The sequence below is a fragment of the Bombina bombina genome, chromosome 1, assembly GCF_027579735.1.
Source record: "Bombina bombina isolate aBomBom1 chromosome 1, aBomBom1.pri, whole genome shotgun sequence".
NCBI classification, from domain to species: Eukaryota; Metazoa; Chordata; class Amphibia; order Anura; family Bombinatoridae; genus Bombina; species Bombina bombina.
Genome location: NC_069499.1, coordinates 1573770182 through 1573788133, shown reverse-complemented (window position 1 = coordinate 1573788133; position 17952 = coordinate 1573770182). Strand labels below are relative to the sequence as shown.

At 40.3% G+C, this 17952-nt stretch overlaps 1 protein-coding gene across 1 annotated transcript in view; it reads right to left on the bottom strand.

The window, feature by feature from the left end:
• Positions 1-808: 808 nt before the first annotated feature.
• The window catches only part of USP43 (ubiquitin specific peptidase 43), a 267432-nt gene continuing 250288 nt past the window's right edge, over positions 809-17952 (bottom strand). The window contains exon 16 of the mRNA XM_053710091.1: positions 809-7194. Within this exon, the coding sequence (XP_053566066.1) occupies positions 6134-7194 (1061 nt within the window). The 3' untranslated portion in view covers positions 809-6133. The remainder of the gene's footprint in view (positions 7195-17952) is intronic.

The window sequence follows — 17952 nt, the reverse complement described above, 5'->3', positions numbered from 1 at the left end:
AGACTGAATTCCCACGGAACCGCTAATGCGTCCACCAGCATCGCCTGAGGGTCCCTCGATCTGGACCGTATATAGGCAACTTGGTATTGAGGAGAGAAGCCATGAGGTCTATCTCCGGAACACCCCATCCTAGTTACAGAGGCAAAGAATGACTGGGGGAGTATGGGTAATGGGAGGATACTTAAGCTCTGGCTGGGGAGTTCTTTTTTGTTTTAATTTACTCCTCCTTTTTGCACTGGACATGTGATAAATACACTGACTCATATTTATGGGAGTTGGCACCAGTGAGGTTGGGTGTAACATCTTGTTCTAATTCTACATTTAGGAATTATATTCTGGTTTAAAAAATTATAATACAGATTACTGCTTAGGGTATCTTCATTACTTATTTTGTTTTTACAGCCGGGGTTAGTAGTTTCACACAAGGGTGTGGAAGGCAGACTAGGAAGACCAAATCAGAGATTATTAATATTTTATATATATATATATATAAAATTGTCTGTGGGAGTGTAAAGTTCACTGGAGGGCATGAAAAGGATTTAAGACAAGGATATATCAGCTTTGGTTTTGTATTTGACAGTATATGTCAGTCATAAAACTAGCCAGAAGAGCTTGCAATTACTTATACAAATATTATTACAATTATTGGTCCTTTTTAAAACTAATAAAAATGAAATAAAACAGTTTTTGTGTGTGTGTTTAAGGAAGGTGGGAGCGAGTAGGGGCAGTTTTATATAATAGTTTGTGTAATTATACCGTTATATTACTAGTGTTCAGCAATTAAATAATCACACGCACATCACATAGGCATATTTAATTCATTTATTAAAGTCTGAAAAGCAGATAAAAAGATTCAATCAACAATCATTAGTGCATAGTCTTAAAAACATGTGAAAAATGTATTTTGCAGTTATCAAAATAGCTGCCTTTAGAAAGCATTTGTAAGTGTATATTAATATATAAAACAATCCTTTTTCTTTTTTACAAAATGAATAAATACTTCTTTACCTCTGGAAGAGATTAGTGTCTTCAGTTTAGGACGTCCTTCACTACAACACTTATACAGAATATGTTATATACGTCCATTAGCCTTCAATCCCGGAAAATCTTTTACCCTTCTAAAAATAAACAGCTTTTCATAAGTGCAAATATCTTTCTATAGTCTTAGAGGGAAACTAAAGTGTCAGCGCTTAGGACTGTTGGGGTAAAACAATTCATATCAAGAAGAGATAGGGACACAAAGATATCAGGGAGTTTAGTCTACATGTGTCTGTGTAATAGAATAAATGTTTGTCACATGAAGAAGAGAGAGGGACACACAGATATCAGGGAGTTTAGTCTATGTGTGTCTGTGTAATAGAATAAATGTTTGTCACATGAAGAAGAGAGAGGGACACACAGATATCAGGGAGTTTAGTCTATGTGTGTCTGTGTAATAGAATAAATGTTTGTCACATGAAGAAGAGAGAGGGACACACAGATATCAGGGAGTTTATGTGTGTCTGTGTAATAGAATAAATGTTTGTCACATGAAGAAGAGAGAGGGACACACAGATATCAGGGAGTTTAGTCTATGTGTCTGTGTAATAGAATAAATGTTTGTCACATGAAGAAGAGAGAGGGACACACAGATATCAGGGAGTTTAGTCTACATGTGTCTGTGTAATAGAATAAATGTTTGTCACATGAAGAAGAGACAGGGACACACAGATATCAGGGAGTTTATGTGTGTCTGTGTAATAGAATAAATGTTTGTCACATGAAGAAGAGAGAGGGACACACAGATATCAGGGAGTTTAGTCTATGTGTCTGTGTAATAGAATAAATGTTTGTCACATGAAGAAGAGAGAGGGACACACAGATATCAGGGAGTTTAGTCTACATGTGTCTGTGTAATAGAATAAATGTTTGTCACATGAAGAAGAGACAGGGACACACAGATATCAGGGAGTTTAGTCTACATGTGTCTGTGTAATAGAATAAATGTTTGTCACATGAAGAAGAGAGAGGGACACACAGATATCAGGGAGATTAGTCTATGTGTGTGTGTAATAGAATAAATGTTTGTCACATGAAGAAGAGAGAGGGACACACAGATATCAGGGAGATTAGTCTATGTGTGTGTGTAATAGAATAAATGTTTGTCACATGAAGAAGAGAGAGGGACACACTGTGTCTGTGTAATAGAATAAATGTTTGTCACATGAAGAAGAGAGAGGGACACACAGATATCAGGGAGTTTAGTCTATGTGTGTGTGTAATAGAATAAATGTTTGTCACATGAAGAAGAGAGAGGGACACACAGATATCAGGGAGTTTAGTCTATGTGTCTGTGTAATAGAATAAATGTTTGTCATATGAAGAAGAGAGAGGGACACACAGATATCAGGGAGTTTAGTCTATGTGTCTGTGTAATAGAATAAATGTTTGTCATATGAAGAGGAGAGAGGGACACACTGTGTCTGTGTAATAGAATAAATGTTTGTCATATGAAGAGGAGAGAGGGACACACAGATATCAGGGAGTTTAGTCTACATATGTCTGTGTAATAGAATAAATGTTTGTCACATGAAGAAGAGATAGGGACACACAGATATCAGGGAGTTTAGTCTACGTGTGTCTGTAATAGAATAAATGTTTGTCATATGAAGAAGAGAGAGGGACACACAGATATCAGGGAGTTTGTTTGTCACATGAGATGTGAGGGCACAAGGGAAACTCACCTGCAGCCGTTTAGTGACCAGACACAGTGAGCAACCTCAGTATTACACACTGCGTACACAATGGCTAGATTACAAGTGGAGCGCAATCGATAACGCACCTGGTATTAAACGTATGTTAATAATGTTAACCAAAGCATCTTAAAGGGACATGAAACCAAAAATGTTTCTTTCATTATTCATATAGATCATACAATGGTAAACAACCTGCTATCTATTATTGCTTCATTCTCTTGCTATCCATTGTTGAAGGAATAGGAATGCACTACTGGGAGCTAGCTGAAAGTCAATAACAAGAGGTATATATGTGCATCCACCAATTATAAGCTTACGAGCCTCACTAGGTATACTTTGATTTTGCCATTTTATGTGGCACCAGCTCCTACTGAGCATGTGCAGAAGTTCACAGTGTATACGAGTCCGTGATTGGTTGATGGCTGTCACATGATACAGTTATATACACTGTCTGAGGCACCAGCTACTACTGAGCATGTGCAAGAGCTCACAGTGTATACATATGTAGTTCTGTGATTGGCTGATGGTTGTCACATGATACTGTTATATACACACTGTCTGAGGCACCAGCTACTACTCAGCATGTGCAAGAGCTCACAGTGTATATGTATATGAGTCTGTGATAGGCTGATGGCTGTCACATGATACAGTTATATGCACACTTTCTGAGTGTAAAAACACGGCAACTCTTGGGTGATTTATTGTTTGAATCGTTCGCTAAGCTATTCCTACCTGTTATAAGAGCAACAGTTAAAGTTGCTCAAAATTCATATACAACCTATCAGGAAAATCTGGTTAATCACATGACAACCATAAGACATATAGCAGACTTCCAAGGGGGTTAAACAGGGATTTGTACAAACCTGCAAGGAACACAGAAGTAAAATATAGCAGATAATTCAAGACTAACAGGAGCTGCCGCCTTATGTGTTTAAATGCATTTTTTTACGTAACCAGTAATATTAATTCATGACGTATTCATGTAACTAGTTCATGTCATTTTATGTTATTTTATAGTTTACACGTTTTTTCAAACATCCAGGCACTTCACAGAAACCATAAATTAACGTTTTGATGTTAGAATGTAAATTGTGCACAAATTTAGCTAAACCATAAACTCCTGTATTTATTGAAGGATCATAAAAATGTAATAATTCTCTAACAACATTTTACTATCGCTTGCATTTAACTATGTGTTTATTCTCTTCAAACGGGTAACACAAATAGTCAAAGTAGGCTCCAGGGCAACAATACACTACTTGGAGCTAGCGGAACACATCTGGCATAGCCACAAATCAGCAGCTAGCTCCCATTAGTGCATTCTGTTATTAAGCCTACATAGGCATGCTTTGCAACAAGGATAACAAGAGAATGAAGTATATTTGATAACCTGTAAATTAAAAAGTCTCTTAAAATATCTAACCCATGAACATTTAAATGTCCCTTTCACACCATGTACAAGAAGTAAACATTGTATGAGCCGTTCTGACGTGATTTCAGTATTCTCTGGGGGATTGGAATGATGTCACCAGTTGACCAATTCGAGCAAAATATCTGTAGAGTCTGTTTTGCCCTGAAATTCTCACAAAGGTGCTAAATGCAGAAAATCATTTGCTTTTGAGTGATTTGCTTTGTCCATAACTCCTGAAGAACAAGTGTACAATGTGCATTTTGTCTGCAAGATATTCGTTTATAAAAAGGATTTTATTGAATCTAGGCCAATGAGAGAACAGAATTCCTTTAACTATTTATTACACTACAGACTAACCCTTCACTCTACCTGTATTGTAACCGGACCTGAAAAGAGAGTTAATGTTACCTTATACGGCCTAGAAACCCCGCCCCTACGGAACCTTACTTTTAAAAACACAGCTTTGCAAAAATCTCTTTTAAAGGCAATTAAAGTCAATAACAAATTAACTGATCTCACAGTTTCAAGAAGGCATAAAAATAGTTATTTTTTGTGTCGTACTGAGTTTATATGTAAAACCATTTTTTTAAATTAAAATTTGGCAATTTAGGACTTATATAAAAATATAAGGCACCTTTTCAAAGTTTGCACCTTTTAGGTTTTGCAAACATAAGTAGCTTTATCTTTAAAAACCTGCTTATTCCAAGTTTACAAACATTAAATAACAATGCCCATTACCAGAGTTTCTGACTTGGCAAATGATACACAGCTAAAGATTTTTTTTCTTTCAATTTTTAACAAAATATAATCTCATTAAAAATGTCACCCAGCTCACTTTGGCTTTTATAGAGAGCACCGTTCAGTCTTAAAATGTTTTTTTACTACTGCAGGACCTCTGTCCTATCGAGGCTAGAACATTTATGCCAAACCAGTTAAAGGGATATTGCACTGTAAAATTTTCTCCCATTTAATATGTTCCCAATGATCTGTTTTACTCGCTGGAGTGTATTCAATTGCTTGCTAAACACACCTTTACCTTTATTTGGTTATTTGAAATACTTGCTTTTGTCAGTTGAAACCATCTTTACTAAAAAATATGAACACAGCCATATTATCTTTAGAAAAGCTATGTAGACGGGTAAGTAATGGAAATCAATGTCCCAGTGGTGGGTTGGAGAGATTTCTTAAATAGTTGGTTTTGCTCATTGAAGCCCCCCCCCCCCATTATTAACATTTCAATAGATATCTATTGGACTTTGTGTATGAAGAGAGAGAACATAAGTCTATTTCAGCAGACTCAGCACATTTTAATGGATATGTCATTGAGAACAATGAATAATGGTTTCAATCAACAAAACCAGATATTCCAAGTACAAAAATAAACCCATACATTTAATACTCTGCAGTGTGTATAACAAGTAATTGAGAGCACATAAGGTGAAATAAATTTTACATTACAAGATCCAAAAATAATTTATGCCTCACTCGGATCTCCTTGGGAAGATGAGGGGTTCTCCATTCAATCTTCTCATGAGCTCTGGATTTTTGTTACAAATAAACATAAATTTTGAAAAAAATCGAAATATAACACAATTATAGTTCAGTTTTGGACTAAAAAAGTGGTGTTAAACTCTAAGGAAAACACTAGAAAAAGTAGCATTTAAACACATTGAAGTCACAAGCACACAATCAGCACAATGTACAACTGATTCTGCTATATTCATTTAAATCGGTTTTACTTTACATTTGCAAGAGAATCTCAACCTGTTTAAATGCCTCTTTCATATGTTTAATAGAACATTGCTGAGTACAATGGATCTTTAACGCTACAGATATCACATTGGAGAAGTGCATTTCAAGCGGTCATAATAATCTCCAGGATTACAGCTCCTATCAAAGACTAGGATCTGACATTTTACAATAGAAAATCTCTGTATCGGTCCCCATAGATAACAAAAAGCCAACCACCAAGCTTTAGTGACCCATTTTAAAAGCTGGATTCAGGCACAGTCTTCTTTCGGCCCAGAGAAGAAGTTTGGTATCTCATTCTCTGCAGGTTGCCTGAAGATGTCTTTTGTGTAGTCACCTGCTTGAGTGGTTGGTGGGATGTAGTACCATTTTTGTAGAGTGAGGCAGATCTCTTCATAGTCCAATCTGCCTTGGTTTGAACATTGGTTGAGCTCTGAGCACGCCTGATGTCCACCGGGGACTTGCCATTGTTTAGGTCCTCCTTGTAATGATGTGGCGTTGAACAACTAGTCCTTCCATCACCCAAAACCCCATTTGCCAGTGAAGTCCTTGACACACCATTAGGGAGTTCTGGAGTGTTGGAACTTCCAGAAACACTCTGCTTCTTGTGATCCTTTTTCCAAAGGCTGGATCGCAACTTTGTCAATCTGACATCTTGTTGTCCTTCTGCCTCACTCCTGGTCTTGTTATCTCCATCTATGTGGTGGTTTCTTTGGTTGTTGTCTGTTTTCTTACTGGAGTATGTATTTCCTCTTCCAGACCTATCAGCATGAGACAAAGTTGCTCCTGATGGACCATCAACACTTTTTTTATCTGTGTGTTTTGGCTGAGCTGCTCCTTCCAACCTTGCTGAGGAACTATATGAAGTGCTTTCCAAGGGGTTGGGTTTGTCCTTTGGCTTATTTCTCTGGGAGTCAACCTTTGAAGAAGAACTGGTATGTTTGGCTTGGCCTTCCGTTATTTTGGGCTCTCCCATCCCATGTTCACTGTCACTGCTCTTTCCAGTCCCAGTGGCACCTTGGGCCTTTGTATTGGACAACTTTGGCTGACCTTTTTTTGGACTTACAGAACCGGTCATGAGTGGGACTATAGAGTCATTGGTATATTTTGGTCTCCGTCCAGATTCCAAATACTCAACAAGTTCACCGGTTACAGGCTTCGGCCTTTCCTTAGACCCAAATGACCACCGCAGAGGCACAGCCTTACTGAGGCTTAACTTGAGTTTGGTAGCTGAAGGAACCTTCATGCTGGCACTGCGACCTTTCATACCCCTAACAAAGGACTTGGATCCCATGCAGCCTGGGTAAACACAATTTAGAGACAGAGAAAGTTATTAATAAAAAATAAAAGTACAATATTCACTTTGTGCAAAAATAATGATACAATAAAAAGTGAAATATGGTAAAGATATATAATGTATAAGGACATATATCTGAAGTCCACGTGATATTTCCAATTACGGTGGTTCAAGTGGTTTCTTGCCTCAAAAATAAAAACAAAAAAATATATAGTATGAATATATAGTGAAGTATAGTTTAAATAGTGATAACTCACACAGTGATCCCGCCAAGGGCTTACTCACACTTTTTAGAGCCACCCAGGCTCTGGAGTAGACGCACACCTGGTTTTATACTGCCAGGTACCCAGTATGTCTTCAATCGCAGACCGCTGCTTAGGAGAAACAAAATTTATGCTTACCTGATAAATTTCTTTCTTTCCGGATATGGAGAGTCCACAACGTCTTTCCAATTACTGGTGGGATTTTTAACTCCTGGCCAGCAGGAGGAGGCAAAGAGCACCCCAGCAAAGCTGTTAAGTGTAACTTCCCTTACCCATTACCCCCAGTCATTCAGCCGAAGGAAAATGGAAAAAAGGTGCCTGAAGTTTATTTTAAAAAAAAACTGCTGATATATAATTAAAAAGAGGGCGGTGTCGTGGACTCTCCATGTCTGGAAATAAATAAATTTATCAGGTTGGCATAAATTTTGTTTTCTTTTCTATGACATGGAGAGTCCACAACGTCATTCAAATTACTAGTGGGTACTAATACCCAAGCTAGAGGACACGGAATGAACAGGGAGGGAGAAAAGGCAGGATGACCTAAACAGAAGGCACCATCGCTTGAAGAACCTTTCTCCCAAAAGAGGCCTCAGACTAGGCAAAATAATCAAATAGTAGAATATAGAAAAAGTATGCAAAGAGGACTATGTTGCTGCCTTGCAAAACTGTCCCACAGAAGCTTCATTTTTGAAAGCCCAAGAGGAGACAGCCCTAGTGGAATGAGCCGTAATTCTCTCAGTAGGCTGCTGTACAGCAGTCTCATAAGCCAAATGAATCATACTTCTTAACCAGAGAAAAAGAGAAATAGAAGTGGCCTTCTGACCCTTATGCTTTCCAGATAAAATAACAAACAGGGCAGAAGATTGCCTAAAAACTTTAGTAGCCCGAAGGAAACACTTAGAACACGCACAACATCCAAGTTATGCAAAAGACGTTCTTAATGAGAAGAAGGATAAGGACAAAAAGAAGAAACTACAGTTTCCTGATTAATGTTTCGATCCAACACCACCTTAGGGAGAGAAAAAAAACCCAAGTTAGTACAAAGGACTGCCTTATCTGCATGAAAATAAGGCACAGGGAATCACACCGCAGAGCTGAAGCTCAGAAACTCTGCGAGCGGAAGAAAAAACAAGGAGAAACAAAACCCTCCCAGATAACAACTTTATATCAACAACATGCATCGGCTCAAACGGAGCCTGCTTCAAAAACTCTAAAAACTATGTTGAGGCTCCAAGGAGGAGCAACAGGTTTAAACACAGGCCTGATTCTGACCAGGGCCTGAACAAAACTTGAACATCTGGTAAATCTGCCAGACGTTTGAGCAAAAAATGAACAGTGCAGAAATCTGACCCTTCAGAGTACTGACTGACAAATCCTTCTCCAGGCCATCCTGAAGAAAAGATAAAATTCGGGGAATCCTCACCCGACTCTAGCTTTAGATTTGCACCAAAAATAGTATAAACGCCATACCTTATAGTAAATCCTGCAAGAAACAGGATTACGAGTCTGAGGCATAGTATCAATAACCGCCTCAGAAAAACCACATCTAGACAGGACTAGATGTTCAAACTCCAAGAATTGATGGACGAATAGCAGACTGGAGAAAAAAATACGAAGCAAGAATTTTGAATATTCTGACATCCGTTCTTCATGGACAGGGAATCTCTGATTGTCCCTATATAACACACGCTTGTAGAAGAAACAAGGGAACTCTATTCCAGATCCACGTTCCATCTTGAGGGAACGTAGAAAAGACGACAACATCTCTGAATTATATTTTGCTAGTTGAAAAGATGACGCCTGAAGCAAGACGTTGTCTAGGAAAAGCGGCACTGCAATTCCCAGGGATCTGTACCATTGCCAAAAGGGCCTCCAGAACCATTGTGAATATTCTGGGAGCCATGGCAATACCAAATGGAAAAGCAACAAACTGGAAAAGCTTGAAAAACAAAATGTATGCTTACCTGATAAATTTATTTATTTTTTGACACGATGAGTCCACAGATCATCTCAATTACTAAATGGGATATTCACCTCCTGGTCAGCAGGAGGCGGCAAAGAGCACCACAGCAGAGCTGTTAAATATCACCTCTCTACTCCCAACCCAGTCATTCGACCAAAGTCAAGGAGAGAAAGGAAGCAATAAGGTGCAGAGGTGTCTGAAGTTTATAAACCCAACAACCTGTCTTATACAAAAACAGGGCGGGCCGTGGACTCATTGTGTCAAAAAAGAAATACATTTATAAGGTAAGCATAAATTTTGTTTTCTTTTTAATGACACGATGAGTCCACGGATCATTTCAATTACTAATGGGAACCAATACCCAAGCTAGAGTACACGGATGATACGGGAGGGACAAGACAGGGAACCTAAATGGAAGGCACCACTGCTTGAAGAACCTTTCTCCCAAAAGCGGCCTCAGCCGAGGCAAAAGTGTCAAATTTGTAGAATTTTGAAAAAGTGTGAAGAGAGGACCAAGTTGCAGCCTCATTTTTGAATGCCCATGAGGAAGCAACAGCCCTCGTGGAATGAGCCGTAACTCTTTCTGGAGGCTGCCGTCCAGCAGACTCATATGCAAAACAGATGATACTCCTCAGCCAAGAAGAAAAAGAAGTAGCCGTAGCTTGAAACTCAGTTTTGTCAGTTGAGACTGACGAAAATCTTTAGTCGCCTGCAGGTAAAACTTTAAAGCATGAACCACGTCCAAATTGTGCAAAAGTCGTTCCTTCTGAGAAGTAGGATTAGGACACAAGGAAGGAACAATAATCTCTTGATTAATGTTCCTATCAGAAACAACCTTAGGAAGAAATCCTAACTTAGTACGTAAAACTACCTTATCTGAATGGAAAATAAGATAAGGAGACTCATACTGCAATGCCGAGAGTTCCAAGACTCTACGAGCAGAAGAGATAGCAACAAGAAATAAAACCTTCCAAGATAACAACTTAACATCTAAGGAATGCATAGGCTCAAACGGAGGCCGTTTCAGAACGTTGAGAACTAAATTCAAACTCCATGGAGGAGTAACTGGTGTGAACACAGGCCTGATCCTAACCAAGGCCTGACAAAATGATTGGACATCTGGAACATCTGGCAGACGCTTGTGTAACAATATAGATAAGGCAGAGATTTGACCTTTTAGGGAACTTGTCGATAATCCTTTCTCCAAACCTTCTTGAAGAAAAGATAAAATTCTAGGAATCCTGACTCTACTCTATGAGTAGCCTTTGGACTCACACCAATATAGATATTTACGCCATATCTTATAGTAAATCTTTCTAGTTACAGGCTTACGAGCCTGAATCAAGGTCTCAATGACCGATTCAGAAAAACCCCGCTTGGATAAAATTAGGCGTTCAATCTCCAAGCAGTCAGCTTCAGAGAAACTAGATTTGGATGAAGGAAGGGCCCTTGAATTCGAAGATCCCTCCTCAAAGGAAGTCTCCAAGGTGGCAGAGATGACATGTCCACCAGATCTGTGTACCAAATCCTGCGAGGCCAAGCCGGAGCAATGAGGATCACTGATGCCCTCTCCTGCTTGATTCGAGCAATCACCCGAGGAAGAAGAGCAAACGGAGGAAATAGGTATGCTAGACTGAAAGTCCAAGGAACCGCCAGAGCGTCTATCATTTGGGGGTGCCTGGACCTCGATCCATATCTCAGGAGCTTGGCATTCTGTCGAGATGCCATCAGATCTAACTCCGGCTGACCCCATTTGAGAGTCAGACTGGCAAATACTTCCGGATGAAGTTCCCACTCCCCCGGATGAAAGGTCTGCCTACTCAGAAAGTCCGCCTCCCAGTTGTTCACCCCTGGGATGTAGATCGCTGACAGGCAGCAAGAATGGGCCTCCGCCCACTGAATTATTTTGGATACCTCTATCATCGCTAAGGAACTCCTAGTTCCTCAATGATGATTGATGTAAGCCACTGAAGTTATATTGTCTGACTAGAACCTGATGAACTGGACTGTGGCCAACTGTGGCCAGGCCAAAAGAGCATTGAATATCACTCTCAGTTCCAGAATGTTTATAGGAAGAACGGACTCTGACTGAGTCCAAACTCCCTGAGCCTTTAGGGAGCCCCAGAGTGCTCCCCATCCCAGAAGGCTGGCATCTGTTGTCACGATCACCCAGGGAGGTCTGCGGAAGCAGGTTCCTTGGGAAAGATGATCCAGAGACAACCACCATTGAAGAGAATCTCTTGTCTCCAGCTCCAGTAGTATTCGAGGAGACAAATTGGTATAATCTCCATTCCATTACCTGAGCATGCTTAACTGCAAAGGTCTTAGATGAAACCGAGCAAACGGGATGATGTCCATTGCCGCCACCATCAGCCCGATTACCTCCATGCACTGAGCCACTGATGGCCGAGGAGTGGACTGAAGAGCTAGACAAGTATCGAATATCTTTGATTTCCTGACTTCTGTCAGAAAAATCTTCATTGATAGGGAATCTATTATGGTTCCCAAGAAATTTACCCTTGTATTTGGGACTAGGGAACTCTTTTCCAAATTTATCTTTCACCCGGGAGATCGCAGAAAGGATAGTACTATGTCTTGTAATGATGGCGCCTGGACTAGAATATCGTCCAGATAGGGCGCCACTGCAATTCCCCGTAACCGATGTACCTCCAACAGCAATCCCAGAACCTTTGTGAAAATTCTGGGAGCGGTGGCAAGACCAAAAGGAAGAGCCACAAACTGGAAGTGTTTGTCCAGAAAGGCAAATCTTAGGAACTTGTGATAATTCTTGTGAATGGGAACATGCAGGTAGGCGTCCTTTAAATCCACTGTTGTCATAAATTGACCCTCTTGGATCAAAGGAAGAATGGAACGAATAGTTTCCATCTTGAAGGACGGTACTCTGAGAAATTTGTTTACAATCTTGAGATCTAAAATTGGTCTGAAGGTTCCCTCTTCTTTGGGAACCACAAACAGATTGGAATAAAAACCCTGACCCTGTTCCTAAATTGGAACTGGAACAATCACTCCCAGATCGGAGAGGTCTTTTACACAGTGTAAAAACGCCTCTCTTTTTGTCTGGTCTTGAAAGTAGAAACCTGCCTCTGGGAGGAAAACTTTTGAACTCCACTTTGTATCCCTGGGACACAATTTCTATTGCCCAGGGATCCTGAACATCTCGAACCCAAGCCTGAGCGAATAAAGGTCTGCCCCCTACAAGATCCGGTCCTGGATCGGGGGCATGACCTTCATGCTGTCTTTGATTCAATGGCAGGCTTCTTGGATTGTTTTCCCGTATTCCAAGACTGATTGGGTCTCCATGCCGGTTTGGACTGTTCCTGCTTGGAGGAGTAGAGGAAGAATTTCCCTTGAAATTTCGAAAGGAACAAAAATTACTTTGTCGTCCCTTTTGTTGTTTTCTCTTATCCTGAGGGAGAAGATGATCTTTACCTCCCGTGAGGTCAGAGATAATTTCGGTCAGGCCAGGTCCAAACAAGGTCTTCCCCTTGTAAGGAGTAGCTAGAAGCTTAGACTTAGAGGACACATCCGCAGACCAAGGCTTCAACCATAAGGCTCTGCGGGCCAGAATAGAAAAATCCGAAATCTTGGCTCCCAGTTTGATAACTTGAAGGGAAGCATCTGTGATAAAGGAATTAGCTAACTTAAGAGCATTTATCCTATCTTGGATCTCATCGAAAGAAGTCTCTGTCCTGATAACATCAGACAGTGCATCAAACCAGTATGCCGCCGCACTAGTGACAGTAGCAATGCACACAGCTGGCTGCCATTGCAGGCCCTGGTGTACATACATCTTTTTGAGTAGACCCTCTAACTCCTTGTCCATAGGATCTTTAAAGGCACAACTATCCTCTATGGGGATAGTAGTTCTCTTAGCTAGGGTGGAAATAGCCCCTTCCACCTTGGGCACTGTTTGCCAAGCCTCCCTGATAGAATTGGCTACAGGAAACATCTTTTAAAAAATAGGAGATGGAGAAAAATGAATACCAGGTCTCTCCCACTCCTTAGTAATAATCTCAAAAGCTCGGTCAGGAACAGGAAAAACGTCTGTCGAGGAAGGAACCTCAAAATATCTGTTCAGCTTACTGGACTTCTTAGGAACAACAACTACCGTGGAGTCGCTGTCATCTAAAGTAGCTAAAACCGCAACAATTGCATCAGAAACCTCGCTTACTGAGTGTCTGATTTTTCTCTTACGCTTTCCCTGTAAACATTGGAAAAGCAGACAGCACATCAGAAATTGTAGAAGACATGAGTGATGCGATGTCCCATAAAGTAACTGCAGCAGAAGTTAGAGAGGAGGCACAGGGCACTGCTTGTGAGGGCAGTAAATTTGAGACGCTTGAGGGGAAAGCATATATTGTACCTCAACTCCTGGACAACATCCGCTTTAGAAGAGGTTGGCTCAGCAAAAATCTTTTCTTTATAACTTAAAGTCCTCTCAATACATGAGGGATAGAAAGGGATTGGTGGTTCCACAATGGCATTAAAACAGCAAGGAACATTTTGCAGGGCCCCTTGATCCATACTGGTTCACAATTGAAAATTAATTAAATAAATATCTTAAAATTTAATAAAAATATCACATTCAAAAAAACGTTACTGTTTCTTTAAATGTAAACGTTAACTTTTTTACTGCAGAGTGCGAAGATTAGTGATAAATGAGAATACAAACCTTGCCAGTATACCAGCCCCAGTGCCTTACTGCAAAACGACTTACGTAAACTTCACAAAGTCTTTTTTCTATGGGACTTCCATAGCGCCGGTATTACGAGTCTGTCCTGGGAGGCCAAAAAGTGAGCGGTACACCCTCTACCTCCAAGATCCCTAACGCATTTTAAAGTCAGTAGTTAAGAGTTTTATGGTACAACGCCGTAGCATAAAACTCATAACAACTAAAGTGCTAAAAAGTACACTAACACCCTTAAACTACCTATTAACCCCTAAACCGAGGCCCTCCCGCATCGCAAACACTATAATAAAATTTTAACCCCCAATCTGCCGCTACGGACATCGCCGCCACTATAATAAACATATTAACCGCTAAACCGCCGCACTCCCGCCTCGCAAACACTAGTTAAATAATATTAACCCCTAATCTGCCGCCCCTAACATCGCCGCCACCTACATTATTCTTATTAACCCCTAATCTGCCGCTCCGGACACCGCCGCCACCTACATTATACTTATTAACCCCTAATCTGCTGCCCCCAACATTGCCGACACCTACATTATATTTATTAACCCCTAATTTCCCTCCCCCAATGCCGCTGCCACCTACCTACATTTATTAACCCCTAATCTGCCACCCCCAACGTCGCCGCCACTATAATAAACATATTAACCCCTAAACCGCCGCACTCCCGCCTCGCAAACACTATTTAAATATTATTAACCCCTAATCTGCCGTCCCTAACATCGCCGCCACCTACCTACATTTATTAACCCCTAATCTGCCACCCCCAACGTCGCCGCCACTATACTAAATGTATTAACCCCTAAACCTAAGTCTAACCCTAACACCCCCTAACTTAAATAGAATTACAATAAATCTAAATAAATATTAATATTATCACCTAAATAATTCCTATTTAAAACTAAATACTTACCTGTAAAATAAACCCTAAGCTAGCTACAATATAACTAATATCTAGCTTAGGGTTTATTTTTATTTTACAGGCAAGTTTGTATTTATTTTAACTAGGTAGAATAGTTATTAAATAGTTATTAACTATTTAATAACTACCTAGCTAAAATAAATACAAAAGTACCTGTAAAATAAAACCTAACCTAAGTTACACTAACATCTAAAACTACACTACAATTAAATAAATTAACTAAATTAAAACAATTAAATAAATTAAATTAGCTAAATTACAAAAAAACAAAACACTAAATTACAGAAAATAAAAACCAAATAACAGATCTTTAAACTAATTACACCTAATCTAATAGCCCTATCAAAATACCCCCCCCCCCAAATAAAAAAAAAACCCTAGCCTAAACTAAACTATTAATAGCCCTTAAAAGGGCCTTTTGCGGGGCATTGCCCCAAAGTAATACCTGTGTAAAAAAAAAATACAAACAACCCCCCAACAGTAAAACCCACCACCCACACAACCAACCCCCCAAATAAAATACTAACTAAAAAAACCTAAGCTCCCCATTGCCTTGAAAATGGCATCCACCCAATACAACCTTAAAAAAACCTATCACTAACCCCCTGAAGATCGACTTACAGTTTTGAAGACCAGACATCCATCCTCAAGGAAGCGGCAGAAGTCTTCATCAAACCGGGCCGAAGTCCTCAACGAAGCCGGGAGAAGTCTTCATCCAAGCCGGGCGAAATGGTCCTCCAGACGGGTAGAAGTCTTCATCCAGACGGCATCTTCTATCTTCATCCATCCAACGCGAAGCGGGTCCATCTTCAAGACATCCGACGCGGGGAATCCTCTTCATCCGGAATCTTCTTACTGAATGACGGTACCTTTAAGTGACGTCATCCAAGCAAGCTTGGAAAACACTTTAATAACTGTGAACAAGCAAAAAATAAAAAACGGTACTGTGCCTTTAAGAGAAAAAAACAATCACAGAAACTGCTAAAACAGTGAAAAAAGCAGTAAATCTTACGAAATTTTTATAGTGTGTATAATAGGCTGAAAGAGCATTGCACCCACTTACAAATGGATGATTAACCCCTTAGTTTCAAAACCGGATCAAAAAAACAATATAAACGTTTTTTTCACAACAAACTGCCACAGCTCTACTGTGACCCTACATGCCCATACAATGACTTTGGAAGGCACAAAAACAGAATTTATGCTTACCTGATAAATTACTTTCTCTTGCGGTGTATCCAGTCCACGGATTCATCCTTACTTGTGGGATATTCTCATTCCCTACAGGAAGTGGCAAAGAGAACACACAGCAGAGCTGTCCATATAGCTCCCCCTCTGGCTCCGCCCCCCAGTCATTCGACCGATGGTTAGGAGAAAAAAGGAGAAACCATAGGGTGCAGTGGTGACTGTAGTTTAAACAAGAAATTTTAACCTGACTTAATTGCCAGGGCGGGCCGTGGACTGGATACACCACAAGAGAAAGTAATTTATCAGGTAAGCATAAATTCTGTTTTCTCTTGCAAGGTGTATCCAGTCCACGGATTCATCCTTACTTGTGGGATACCAATACCAAAGCTTTAGGACACGGATGAAGGGAGGGAACAAGACAGGTAACCTAAACGGAAGGCACCACTGCTTGCAAAACCTTTCTCCCAAAAATAGCCTCTGAAGAAGCAAAAGTATCGAATTTGTAAAATTTGGCAAAAGTATGCAGTGAAGACCAAGTCGCTGCCTTACAAATCTTTTCAACAGAAGCCTCATTCTTGAAAGCCCAAGTGGAAGCCACAGCTCTGGTGGAATGAGCTGTAATCCGTTCAGGAGGCTGCTGCCCAGCAGTCTCATAAGCCAATCGGATGATGCTTTTCAACCAGAAGGAAAGAGAGGTAGCAGTCGCTTTCTGACCTCTTCTCTTACCGGAATAGACAACAAACAAAGATGATGTTTGTCTGAAATCCTTAGTTGCTTGTAAATAGAATTTCAAAGCACGAACCACATCAAGATTGTGTAAAAGCCGTTCCTTCTTAGAAGCTGGATTAGGACACAGGGAAGGAACAATAATTTCCAGGTTAATGTTCTTATTAGAAACAACTTTAGGAAGAAAACCAGGTTTGGTACGCAAAACTACCTTATCTGCATGGAACACCAGATAGGGTGAATTACACTGCAAAGCAGACAATTCTGAAACTCTTCGAGCAGAAGATATAGCTACCAAAAACAAAACTTTCCAAGATAATAACTTAATATCTATGGAATGTAAAGGTTCAAACGGAACCCCTTGAAGAACTGAAAGAACTAAATTTAGACTCCATGGAGGAGCCACAGGTTTATAGACAGGCTTGATTCTGACTAAAACCTGTGCAAACGCTTGAACATCTGGTACTTCTGCCAGACGCTTGTGTAAAAGGATAGACAGAGCGGATATCTGTCCCTTTAAGGAACTAGCTGACAAACCTTTCTCCAATGCTTCTTGGAGAAAAGACAATATCCTTGGAATCCTAATCTTACTCCACGAGTAACCTTTGGATTCACACCAACAAAGATATTTCCGCCATATCTTATGGTAAATTTTCCTTGTGACAGGCTTTCTAGCTTGGATCAGAGTATCTATGACTGATTCAGAGAACCCACGCTTGGATAGAATTAAGCGTTCAATCTCCAAGCAGTCAGCTGCAGAGAAACTAGATTTGGATGCTTGAATGGACCCTGTATTAGAAGATCCTGCCTCATTGGCAGTGTCCATGGTGGGACAGATGACATGACCACTAGGTCTGCATACCAAGTCCTGCGTGGCCACGCAGGCGCTATCAGAATTACCGAGGCCTTCTCCTGTTTGATTCTGGCTACCAGCCGAGGGAGAAGGGGAAACGGTGGAAAGACATAAGCCAGATTGAAGGACCA